At 34.8% G+C, this 13,427-nt stretch overlaps 1 protein-coding gene across 1 annotated transcript; it reads right to left on the bottom strand.

Annotated features, from left to right (window-relative positions):
• Window positions 1-559: 559 nt before the first annotated feature.
• On the bottom strand, window positions 560-6,843 carry LOC104229472 (E3 ubiquitin-protein ligase XBAT33). Its single transcript, XM_009782126.2, has 10 exons — window positions 6,535-6,843; window positions 6,388-6,447; window positions 6,054-6,125; window positions 5,741-5,925; window positions 5,242-5,402; window positions 5,103-5,161; window positions 4,894-4,940; window positions 4,662-4,805; window positions 3,292-3,383; window positions 560-1,561 (listed from the first exon to the last, which is right to left on the bottom strand). Exons 1-10 carry the CDS (start codon window positions 6,709-6,711, stop codon window positions 1,023-1,025), a joined length of 1,536 nt encoding a protein of 511 aa, XP_009780428.1. The 5' UTR covers window positions 6,712-6,843; the 3' UTR covers window positions 560-1,022.
• Between the last annotated feature and the right edge of the window lie 6,584 nt (window positions 6,844-13,427).

The raw sequence follows: 13,427 nt of genomic DNA, 5'->3' as shown, positions 1-13,427 counted from the left end.
GCTACTAATACTTCCGGTAAGAATGACTATTTGCTAATTCTAATTCTCGACCTCCACACCTTCCAAACGCACAGAATGCCACAAGCTTAATTGGTTTTGCTCAAGGCATCAGAAATTCATCTCATCCTTTCGAAGTGTGCCAATGCCTTCACCTACCTTTTTCTCAAAATACCTTCACATTGACAACACCGAATGGGTAACGTCAAAAGTTGTCCAGACATGAGACTGGATGTCACACTATGCATTTCTTTATTGGTAATTATCAGTGTTAAGGATTTCAGCCAAATCTTTTAGCAATTTCTTTCACGTGACTAACTGAGCTTTTACCGTCCTTCCTACCACAACTTCCAATATGAAGATGGCAAAAGCTTAGTCCTTTTGGCCACTTCTTATTCGCTCCATAAGAGAGTAGTTCATCAGTACATCAATTAAATAGTTTCTCCATCGAAGACATCACACCTAATATCCAATATCTTGCCAAACTTGCAACTTTAATTGACAGACTCAAACACACTGCTTCTACAGCACAACATTACAATTTGTACTAACAGAGCAAATATGTAATACAAATTTCCCCTATTTCATTCTGTCTTTGTCAGTTTACAGAAACCTAGCGTTTACCTTCACAAACCCCACCAGTACTCAAACTATCTTTTGCAACTTGATGGGGTACTGGTACAAACAGGTTAAGGTTAAAATTATCTGCTTCAACCAGACTGATAATAATTGCTCTACATATACAACAGCAAAGAATTACCTAAGTACAATCTCAAGATTACAGTACTCCAATCTCCTACTACTGAATTCTTTACAAGCACCAACTCCAAATAATCAAGGCAGCATTTTTAAGATATTCAAGACGCTGGAGCGCTGGATCTACTGGCTCATAAACCAGCAAGCGAAACAGAAGCTGCACGAAAGATTCAAAAGCATTTAAGAAAGAAGTAACGTCAAGCCTTGAATTTTATGTGCTTCTCTGTTTGGCTCAAAATTTCCTCCCCCAGGGCGCCAAAGCAATCCTATTAAGCATTAATCTCAGCATTACACTGATGCTCCCTGCTGCAACTTCTTCTGCCCCAAAACATGTTAGAGCAGGTAGTTTTCTCCAATCTCACATTCATTTTGTCTTGGTCATTTGAAGTGGACTGTGACTGATTAGAAGTTTCATCTTGAGTGTCATTTTCTCTGGATTCCAAAGTTGGGGAAGGTCCTTCATCACAAGTACACAAAGGGATTGCAACAGAAGGAAATGGGCTACAAGTCACAGGACAGGAAAAATCAGAAGACACTGAAGCAACACGATTCTTTCTAATCTCATGTGCACTAGAGGGTGTTGATCGATCTTGCTCCCGAGGATGAAGCATGCACGGTGTGCATAAGCTGAGGGATAGATGTAACTTAAATTCCTTTGCAGGAGATCCAGGGAGTTTTACAAATGAGACAATGCCATGTCTGCAAAGTGGACATGGGATGGAGCCAGGCGGACCCAATAATTCAGATGGGATGTTGCTTGCAGAGCAAAGATAGAGTGCACATCTTACACACAATTGATGCCCACAACCTGAATATATCGAATACAAAATAAAAGTTCAATATATATTAAACAAAGTAAATGCTTTTTTATTAATCAAGAAAGCTCTTTTAATTTTTACAGGGTCCATAGTGTCATTTTAACTGTAATCATCTTCTCAAGTTCCCAACAATGTATACCAGAAACATAACTGTGCGATCATCTAATATCACCTACGTAATAAATAAATTTTCCAAACTCACATTTCCGGATTCAGCACAACATGACTGCAGTTGGCATGAATATGACATTGCTATATTGGTATAAATGCGGAGATCGCATGGTACCCCATTTTTTCATTACTCCTTTTGCTCCATTTTGTGCGATACTATTATTATTCGGGTAGTCGAACAATTTGGTCTTTGAATACGAGTATTTCAAACTTTTTACAATAATTTGAATTGTTGACTATACTAACTTATAGCACTTATCACGTTATCTTCAAACATGTAAATCTTATTTGAAATTTAGGTGTTTTGACCCTCGTATTCCAAACTCCTTCACATAAAACGGGGCGGAAAGAGTATGTCAAACAGATTTCAAAGAGCACCAATCAAGTTGCTTTACCTTAAGCACAAGATTGGATCAGCAGATATTCCTTGTTGGATGAGTTGAAAAACATCACCTATAACAAAACTAACTTAAAACAACTTCTGTATCTTGACCTTTTTTAAAAAAAAAAAAAACTAAAGTGTATAACTGCAGTCTCTAGACCAACTTACAAGCACCTCGACAATTCCAACAGGTATCTTTATCCTTCCACCAGCACAACAACAACAACCACCACCCAGTATAATTCCACAAGTGGGAATCCTTCACCAGCACATGTATTGGATAATTATCTCCACAAAAGGTTTAGGTAGATGGGAAGAAATCTCCTAGCATTTTTTTGCCTCTATGGAGTTTAAACTTTGATCCCTTAAGATTTTCATGCCAACTTCATCTGCATACCCTTGGGTGAAACAACAATATCTAGACTTGATAGGTCTAGAGTGTGCATAATGGCTTAATTTTGAGAGTGTTCCTCACATATTATGTGAGGAAAGGAGGAACGCAGTTCATACTCATGTAAAAATAGATAAGGTTGCTTAGTGCTTGATTGTGTATGAAATAAAAACATTTGATTAGAGGGGAATATTACATCATCAGTCAGGTTCATAACAATCAATCAACTATGACTTAATTCTAAATTAGTTTAGATTTGGTTGTATGAATTCTTTATATGTATCCATCTGCTTGATTCAGACCAATCTCATTCCAATACTAAATAATTAGTCTCACGCCCTAGTTCTCTCAATTATTCTTAGCTTTGCATTGATTTTGAATTCTAGGTCTTTGAGACAACTTTCTTTCATATGATTTTAGGTCTACTTCATCTTTTTTTTTACCACATTCAATCATCGTAGTGGCACACCTATTGATCTATATAAGGAGGTCGATGTATAATCAAGCTAAAATATCTCATGCGATCTTCTCTAATTTTATTCTCTATGTTACTAGCAACCTTTATCAAATGTAATCTTTTCTGATCTTGACAATCTTGTACGAGACATATTCATCTTAATACTAGCATTTATACATACATATCTTGTGGATAGGTTGGTCCCTAGAGGCCCAAAGTTCGCTCCTATATAACATTGCTGTTATAACCACATTTAATAGAAATCTCTCTAATTCATATATTGAACAACATCAAATTGAAAGGAAATATTGGTACGAACCTTCGGCAGCCACTGAACATACCCTCTCCAGGCAAACGGCACAAGTATCAGAATCATCAGATGAAGTTGTTGAAGACTGTAAACCACACTCTCTGCAGAAAGTGCTCACAATGATCAGTACTAATGTATGGTTGACATTTAATTTTAGACTACCTATTAGATTGACAGTCATTTAAACACACACGCGCGCGCAATGGGGCAGGAAAGAACCCCACACCTAAAATGTTCCCCAAAGAAAGATCAGAGAAATCACAAAGAGAAGAATAAAACAAGTGCCCGTTCTATCACTTATGTAACAGCCACTACTAACAGTCAAATAAAAATCAGCAAAGCCCAGCATTCAAGGTCAACACATTCCATCAGTGGAAGGCGAAAGAGAATGGTTAAGGTGTTTTTCAACATGAATAACTAACAGATCAGATATCACAACCGAAGAAAGTTTCCATTGAATATCCGCAAGACAAATGGTTAAGGTGTTTTCTCCTTTTTTTGATTGATTGGTTAAGGTGTTAATACGAGTGGGAACAATCATAGTATTTCAGGCTTATGTCTTCACAAGCTAAAAAGCTCCATTACACTTTTATGCTGTGCATCACACAGATAGAATGCACAGAAAAATATACATTTCAAAGCTTTTGAACAATCCGACAATGCGTGTCTAGTGACTGTGAGCTGCTTGTTACAAACCTATAGCAATATATGGAGTATCCTTTTGCAGTAATGAACGCACAAAATCCTTAGCAATCATAGTCATATTCTCATCCAGCAAAGACTTCACTTTGTTTAGTTATCCTAGCATATGTAACATTGTCAAACAGATTTTGCAGCATTGACAACGATTCATTTCTATTGATGTTTGCATCTAACAGTTCAGTTTATCATCAATGGCATCCCTTATTTTGCTTCTCAAAAAGTAGCTACCAAACATGGACGCCATAAAAACACTAGGTAATCTGAAAATGAAATATCACATGACAAGCATTTGCCTCCTCTCTAATAAGAAAAACTTAATTAAAAAGGTAGTATATCTTGGACAATGCGTGACTAAGTTTAGGGTACATATTGAACATAGATCTGTAACAAATTTGATGCACCAAAACATATTTCAACAAAACCACTTCAGATGACAAAGACAGATAGTTCAGAAATAAGGCTTTTTTTTGTAAAGAAAAAATATATGGAAACTCCACTCCCCTAATCCTGTACCTACAAGCCGAAAGTGGCAGTTTCCCACATTTGCTTCTTGGTAACTCAAAACCCTACTTATATAATTATGTTTGGAAGTGGAGGGCCCTTACTACAAGGCTATCCCTCGCTTGTCACTACAAAAATTAGCTTTATGCATGGCAGAAAAGGTAATTTCCGTTTACCTTGCGATGTTAAGCACGCTTAATAGAGGCAACGATAAATAACTTGAAGATGGAAAGGGTGGAATTATTGAATCAGAATTTGGTGCAAGTAACGGTTCAAGCCAATGACGCCCCCACATCCTGGCAACATCGAGAGGAAGCCACCTGAAAGAATCCAAATATCTGTTGAGTGACATCTGGAAATTTACAGATTTGAGAGTTTAAAGTGAGAAGAAAGTTCTGCACAGATTACCCATTGCAGTTCAATGTCAATCGACTGGCACCTCTTGCAATAAGGATCTGTAGGAACACAAAGTAAATTTTCATTTAAAAAGTTAGGAAGGATCAGAATTGCATCAGAAAACAATAACGCAGATACCAGGAGGGGCCAAAAGTAAACATCTTTTTCTTCTGGCAATTAAAATAAAAAGATATCAGTGGGAAGATGAGTTAGCCAATCACCTGACAGCATTTTAGATTTCCTCCGCAGGCAGCATAGTGCAAAGGAGTACTTCCAGCTCCTAGAGAATAATTTATTTTGAAAGCATGTCAATTAAGAATCAACCAAAAACATTTAATCATGCCTCGAGCGAGCTTTTACCTATCAGATCCATCGATGACCCATAGTGAAATGTCACAGCTGATACATTTGCATTAAGATCAAGCAGGAGCTGGACACAATCAAAATACCCATTCAATGCAGCCATATGAAGAGCAGTAATACCACCATCAGCAGCTTTATTTACAAACTTTGACAGCGCACTGCAATGAAACAGAAGCAAATAAAGCGATCAGCGAAGTATATGAAGCTTACCAGATAGAATTGTCTAAATTTTCCAAGAATAATCCAAACCCTCAAATGTCAAAGAACGTGTCAGAACGGATGAGCATGGTTAAATATAAGCTCATTTTTTAACCAAGTCTTTCATCAAAACCTAGATAGCCATCTGTTGTATAAAAAGCTAACAAATGAAACACCCACAAGGCCTTTCTTTTACAAGAGCATACGTTTACACTACCACCTCAGTCTTCTTTGTTGCAATTCAACATGAATCCTTATAATAAGAATGAGTACAAATAGATGCAAGCAGATGACCCACCTTTGCTCATGCTTGCATTTTGAGTTTGAACTGTCACCTCTGTCAGCATCTGCTTGAGAATTTATTGAATCAAAAGGGGCACTAGGAACGAAATCAGCCACCACGAGTCGTATGCATCTAACATGTCCATTCACTGCTGCAAAATGGAGAGCTGTCCTCCCACTTAGATAATCCGCCCTCGTAACCTGAAATACATATTCAAGATTCAAAAAGGGGCAAATTCTATTAGAAGAATAACATGGAGGTCTTAGAAGCCAAATTAACAAGTGAAAAAAGAACCCCTGAGGGGGAAAGTAGAATAAGGGAAGCTCACGTTGCATCTAAAAAGAAGAAGGGTTTGAACAACTTCCCAGTGACCATATCGACACGCCTGCATCAATGCCGTCTTTAAAAGAACAACACAGCCGTCAGATTCAATTTAGAAACCCATCAATTCAATTGGCAATTCAAGAAAACTCAGCTCAAACTGCCCCAAAATGTATTCCAACACTAAAATTGAAGAAATATTCAGCTCATAAAGCTGATCTTTCATTAACTAACTACCCCTTATCTAAATAATATCAACTCGTAGAATAATCTTGTGAAGAAACTAAACAGGAACAACAAGGGGGAAATGGGTAAAAAAAAATTCTTTTTTTTTTATTTACCTGACCACAATAATTTCTCGAATTGACATCAGCACCGTTCCCAAGCAACAATGCAACAATCTGAAAATTGTTTCCGAACATATCATACAAAGAAATTACAAAGGAAAACGAAAAAGAAAAGAGAAAAACAAAATGAAAAGAAAATACGTCGTTGTGGCCTTTGGCGGCAGCAAAGTGAAGAGGGGAATTGAGGCCACCAAAAGTAGAGTATTTGGAGAGGCATGGATTGCAATCAAGCAACATCTTTGCTTCCACGTAATCACCGTCTCTCGCCGCCGATACCAGCCGTTCGCCGGATGCCGAGCACCCAAATGAATTCCCCATTTCTCTGTTTTTTTTCCTCGCAAGGAAAAATCCAAGCTATTTGTCTCTATTTCTATGTCACTATATATATATAAATGTTTGTTAGATATGGATGTGAAGTCAAGATTTGTAGAAATGGCAGTAAAATTGACTGAGAGAGAGTATGTCTTTGGAAGGATTTTATTAGAAATTTTTTTTTGGGGTGGTGGGGTTGGGGTTGGGGGGTGGGTTGGATGATTAAGGGTGATACGTAAATTGGGAAGGGAGGGATGGGGAGAATTAGGTCAACTGTCGTTTAACAAAATTTGAAAAATAAAATGATGTATGTAAAAGATAGAGGATCACCCTCGAGTTGAGTCATTTTTTATTCTTTTAGATTTTAATTTTGTAAGTATTGATAGCGTAATTTTATTTTATTTTTGTTTTTTGTGACAAAATGTTGTAAAATTAATACTGCAACTACTTATGGTAACAATAAGTCTGTGACTTGAAAAAAATTAAGGACAACAAATTTGTGACCTGAAAAAAAGTAAGAAAGTAAAAGTTTGTGACCTGAAAAAACGTTAAGTGACTATTTAAATATAGTACTTTTATAATTTTGCCAAACAAAGAACTTATTTTGTGCAAACGCCACGCCATTTTTGTACAATCTGAAGTTTGGTAACATATTTGGATAAAGTTGAGGAGAGGATAACGGTGGACTATTTGGGGAAAAAATAATACAAAAGATATTTGTGGCTCTTTTTAAAAAAAAAAAGAAATTGTCATGGGCAGTTGGGAAGAGAACGTTAGTGGAATTTCCTTTTCTGGAGTAAATTATAAGTTAGGAATTTGGAAAAGAAAGTTTGAACTGCATCAATTAAAGGAAATAGGATAAAATAATGACAAAAGACAATAAAAGGAAAGTTTGATTGCTTGGAGAATAAAAAGTGGGAGCTGCAGTGGTAGGCCAATATCAAGGAAACTTTTACCACTTTCTCTAAATTTATTTTTATGCGCTTGTCTTGTTTTAGTGGCTTTGCAAGTTGTATTTATTTAGGTAAAAATGTATTTTTAAAATTGTTTAAAAACTAATAGCGATGGAATACAACGCGGTTTTGGATATCCTGAATGGGTAAATCTATAGCAGCAGATGTAGGATCTGTCTTTTCTTGTGAGTCTTGTTGTCTTTGTTGCATCTTTCTTGTGACTTCCTGGTTTATATGATCTTTTTACAAAGAAATGACTTCCTGACCACTTAAACTTGTATCGTTTTATAAAGCCGACATATGAACTTATATTTTTCTCATTTGAATATTTCAACTTGACGGAATGAATACTAATAAACACTTTCTGTTGAACATGTTCGTCAATCGCTCTGACACGAATGTCATGTCACATGTTTAGTCTTTATTATATGACATGTGGATTTGTGGGTCCTATATTATTAGAAAAAAAATTAATCTTTAAAATTTTTAATTTCTTTTTCGTTCTCTTTTTTCTCTACCATACACAGCCTATCCAACAACTCTAAACCTTAGCCATTTTCAACCACCATCATCTTCTTCCTCCTATAAGAAAGCTTCGTCCAAACTCCAAACTTCACCAATATACAATGGGATAGGGATAGTCCCTCCCGAGAACTACTCGACTTTGATTCCAAACCCTGCCCTCCTCATATTGACGGCTTCTTCGCTAAGCCCCACCTGCAAACCCTAGATTTCCCTAAAACAACTCCAGTCCGATCTGGAAGAGCTCAGTGACGGCCAAGAAGAACTAGATGATAATGATGCTAATGAATCGGATATCCAGTTTTACATTTCTTTTTCCAGTAAATTAACGTATAACAATTTGGACTATTTTTAGATTTGTGCTTGTCATCCTTGTGCATGAGCCATTTAGTGAATGGGGAAGAGAAAGAGAAAAAGAAACGGGGAAGGAGGGGGGGAGTAGGATAGAAAATGAAAAACATTTACGGGGGAGTTGCTTGGGAAGATGAGAGAGGTGGGACGGAAGGGGAAAAGAGAAGGGGAGAGAGAAAGATCATTTTTTTCCTTTCTTATTTATATTTTATTCTATTTCTAATATTTTTTAATAAAAATAAAATTATTCACGCGCTTTGACAGCGTAATTTGCACACAATTTAGCCATGTCAGCTGTGTCACTTCCACATAGGCTTGGTCAATGGTCAAATGTATTTATTAGTATTCATTCCGTCAAGTTGAAGTGTTCAAATAAGAAAAATATAAGTTAAATGTATCGGCTTTACAAACCGATACAAGTTTAAGTGACCAGGAAACCATTATACCTTTTTTATTTTATTTTTCTTGGCTTGTGGAGTTATTTTATTCACCATTTTATCCTCTCACTACAATAATTCTTTTTTTTTTTTTAGTTTCTTCAAAAAAAAACCTAAATTTTGAGGGGGGCTGTGGTTTTTATATTTTGTAAAGAGCCGGTTCCAGAATTTGAAAGTTTATAACGTTTACGTATTATCCTTATGAATTACTGGATTCTAAACTAAATGTCAACCTATATTCTCCCTTGATTGTGTTATTTTTTACTAAAGAAAGGGACTTTATTACATATGAAATATGAGGAAAGAACATTAGAAAAAGATACAGTTAAAATTGAACTCATACATATTCTAAAAGACATTCACTTATATGTTACTGAATTATAAGCTTCCTATTGTACTTTAATGGCTATGGTTAATTAAACTAAACCAACCACTCTACATCCCTATCCATCTCTACGAAAAACTAAACCAACTATTCTTTGACTAATAACCATGGTTTACGTACGCCAGAGAGGTTGGTGAATTGTGTTCGAGATTTAAACACGTTTAAGAAACAGCTATTACAATTACTAGTAATAATTTATAACGGGATATTCTACTCTACTGCCTAGTTTTACCCACCACTCTACTCTTCATGTGTGCTTTCAAACAAGAAGGAAAAGACATAGTTTGCAATTGGTTCATGAGATTTGACACTGAAAAGCAGTATGTTTTAGAAAACAATAACCCAATTGTGTTTCTAATAAAAGAAAATTATCTTAATTGATTTTGTGGAATACTTCAAGTGAGGATACATTGGATCGCCTAGATACGCGTATCTGTTTGCATATGCCAACAAATTAAATTTGGTCTTCAAAAATTTTAAATACTTATATTTGAAAATTTTGGAAAATTATATTTACTACGGACGTCCACCAGTAGCGGAGACACATAGCTCCAAGGGGTGTCAACTGACACCCCTTTCGCCGGAAAATTACACTGCTTAGACAGCTAAAAATTATTGCTTATGTATATATACTATGTATTAAATCCCCGTGACTTCTTCCTATATTTACTGCTTTAAATTTTACCACCTCTTAGTGAAAATTCTGGTTCCGCTACTGACATCCACTAGTCTTTTTCATTTATGAAGATAATCTCCCACTACTTCTCTTAATAATGTTTGTAACTCACAGGCCTTCATAACCTCCTCCATACTCTTTCTTCATGATCTCAATGGTTAATATTATGTTTACAACAACTTTTTGTAATTATGTATGTAATATATGACACAATAAAAAAGCTCTTTCTTCCTCTTTACATTTTTTGTCTATTTTCCTGTTTCATATTGTTACTTAATTTGAGCTAAATTTCTTAACAAAAAATAATTTGTTGAAATTAAATTGCATGCGAAACTTATATCAACATAATGGAAAGAGAAAAATTAGTCAAGGACTGAAATTTAGTTCTTGATCACACAATTTACAAGATTTATTTTATAGAGAAGACCCATATTGTAACGTTTCTTTCTTTTCTTTTCTTTTCTATTTATTTTTTTATAGACTTTTCTTTTGCAAAATGGGCGATTACACATGTGAGTCCCACAACTTGAAAAGGGGAAGATATATTGCTAAAAACAAGTTCACGGATTTAGGTAAAAAGGAAAAGGTTTATGTTCTGATTTAAGTATATTAAATATAATAAATAAGCCCAAGGCTACAGATTGCCTACCAAACATGTGCATTGCGGAATTAGAGTTTCAACTAATGCTTGCTACCCCATTTTATTATATACTATATTTTTCATCATTTAAGGATCTCAATCTCTCTTTTTGCCTCATATAGCAAAGGTTAACACCTTATTTATTTTAAATAAATATCATTTAAAAAATTATATTCTATAGATACATTTTAATGTTTATAGCAAAATATCTAATTTTGATTACCTCCTACCCCTAAGCCACTAAATATGCTATTCAGTTATACTATTTTCTTTCTCTCTTTATTTTGATATATGTCATTCTCTTCCCCCATTCTCTGAAAATACGATGCTCAATCTCAAAATTCCTCTCACCCACATCACCTACCATTAGTCACAAACGGTGATTTTCAATTTGACTTTTAATTGCGAGCAATCTACACCCAACTGCCCCACCTTCATTTCCTTCAACCTGCAATACCCTTTCGTAAACTTGAATCAAACCTTCTTGTGCTCTAGAAACTTCCACTACCTCCTCAACTTCTTCACTGTTATTATAGCTTATCCCTATTTTCTTATCTATATTTGAGTCACCAGTGATGTTTATAATCGGTTCATGGCAATTTGGTAAAGGATCTTCGAACCGAATTTTGCATCCGGTTTGAGTTTCGAGGTTATTAATTACACTTCCGGTAATTAAATCACAAACAAATATGCAAATTCTGCTACAATGGTAATGCGTGGGAACAGTGAGATTCATGGTTTTTCCTCGTCGGCGAATTCGTCGGAAATTAGGGTTTGTTCTTGAACAAAAATGACGGAATTTGGGGCTGAGCAACTTGATTTTCTGTTAACATATTTCAATGTATTTTCAACGTATCACGCTGTATTTTCATGTATTTCATTGTATCCATTGTCTTTTTTTTATATTGTAATTCAATATATCTCGCTGTATTTCATGTATTTCATTGTATTCACTATCTTTTTTTTATTGTATTTCAATGTATCCCGTTGTATTCTATGTATTTCATTGTATTCATTGTCTCGCTATATGCCATGAATGTATTCATATATTTTTTTAATTTTTAATTAATATAATTTATGTATTCAGATGTATTATATAATTTCTCTGAAGATTGCTATATTTTTGGGGTATTTTTCGGTTGAGAATCTTTTTTATAACTGGAAATATAAAATTTATGTGTTATAATTGAGTTTGTTGATTATATTAGGAGTCTATTATGTTAATTGATTCACTTTCCGTTTAAAAACAGTGTAATCCCCTGTTTCATGCCGTGAATACAGTCGAATACAATAATCTATCCAGCTATAATCCCATGTTTCACGCCATGAATACAGTCGAATACACTCGAATACAACAACTGATTAGCTGGACTTCCCTGATTCATGCATATTTTTGCTACTGTATTCATGAATACAGTAGCTTAAATATATCTAATACATCTTATAATGACAGAAAACGTATCTACAATTCGTAATATAGCAAATGATATCTATAGATAGCTAATTACCACGAAAAGATAGTGCTTTATGAAAATTTCTCTTTTTTTTTATTTATTCAGGCCCACCATTTCCAATTAAAAAACAAAAAATAAACATGTATGCTACTCCAGCAGAAAAGGTCAAAGAGTTGTAGCAAGTTAGAGCAGCACCAACCGGAAATCCGCAAAAAGGCAGCGATAAAGGCTGAAGTTTAATTTGTTGCCGATGACTTAGTTAATTTAGAGAAATCAAAAGATTAATAGGTTGGAAAAAGGAAGATCCAATCAAGACTCAGCCACTAGCACAACAATAACAATTACTTCGGCTCAGTCCAAAATAACTTGTTGGATCGATTATATGAATTTTTTTTATTTTGTTGACCAAAGATTTTATTTTGTTGAGCAAAGATTATAGAGAAATTTTTACAAACCATTCTTGTTTAGTGGTTATTATCTAGTTGTAGCTATCATTTACTATATTAGAGTACTTCCTATATCTATGTTTTCAGTTTTGCTAGAGTGTATTTGATGTATTTAAGCTATTGTATTCATGAATACAGTAGCAAAATTCGCGCGTGAAACAGGAGAGTACAACTAGGTAATTATTGTATTCACGATATGTATTTGTGAATACAGTAATGTAAATAGCGTAAATCGTGGTCTATTTAGCTGTTTTTAAACGGAAAATGAATCAATTAACACAAATAGACTCCTAATATAACTCAACAAACTCAATTATAAATCTGAATACATAAATACATTTGAATACATAAATTATATTAGTTACAAAAAAACATATAAATACATTCATGGAATATACGTGGCAGTGAATACAATGAAATATATGGAATACAGCGAGATACATTGAAATACAATGGGAAAAAAAAGATAATGAATACAATGAAATACATACTCTTCAAGTTGCTCAGCCCCAAACTCTGTCGTCTTTGTTCAAGAATAACCCTAATGTCGTCTCGTCGATAACAGATTTCTAACTTCCGTTGTCAGCCCCAATTTACCCTATGTCAGATTTCGACATTGATACAAAACATAAGACATTGAAAAATTCCTAAATAGTAACCGTACCTCACTCTTAATTTGGACATTGTTAGGCCCACGTAATAACATCGAGCTTCTATAAGGGTGAATCCCAGTCATCAACTCATAAAAAGTAGAGCAGCCAAAATTGGCATTCGTACTTTCTGACTATCGTGTTTATAGGTTATTAAGACGATAACACTACTATAATAGGCATATTGCTGTCGAATAGCAGATTTCGA

The sequence above is a fragment of the Nicotiana sylvestris genome, chromosome 3 (genome assembly GCF_000393655.2).
Source record: "Nicotiana sylvestris chromosome 3, ASM39365v2, whole genome shotgun sequence".
In the NCBI taxonomy this organism is placed as follows: Eukaryota; Viridiplantae; Streptophyta; class Magnoliopsida; order Solanales; family Solanaceae; genus Nicotiana; species Nicotiana sylvestris.
Note: the sequence above shows the minus strand (reverse complement) of the source record. Positions and strands in the feature narration are given on the sequence as shown.

Coding starts and splice junctions, on each gene's coding strand:
- LOC104229472 (XM_009782126.2), bottom strand. CDS start 6,711: ATGGGGAATTCATTTGGGTGCTCGGCATCCGGCGAACGGCTGGTATCG. Junction 5,162..5,241: donor GTCATCGATGGATCTGATAG/GTAAAAGCTCGC, acceptor ATTATTCTCTAG/GAGCTGGAAGTACTCCTTTG. Junction 4,941..5,102: donor GAAATCTAAAATGCTGTCAG/GTGATTGGCTAA, acceptor GTGTTCCTACAG/ATCCTTATTGCAAGAGGTGC.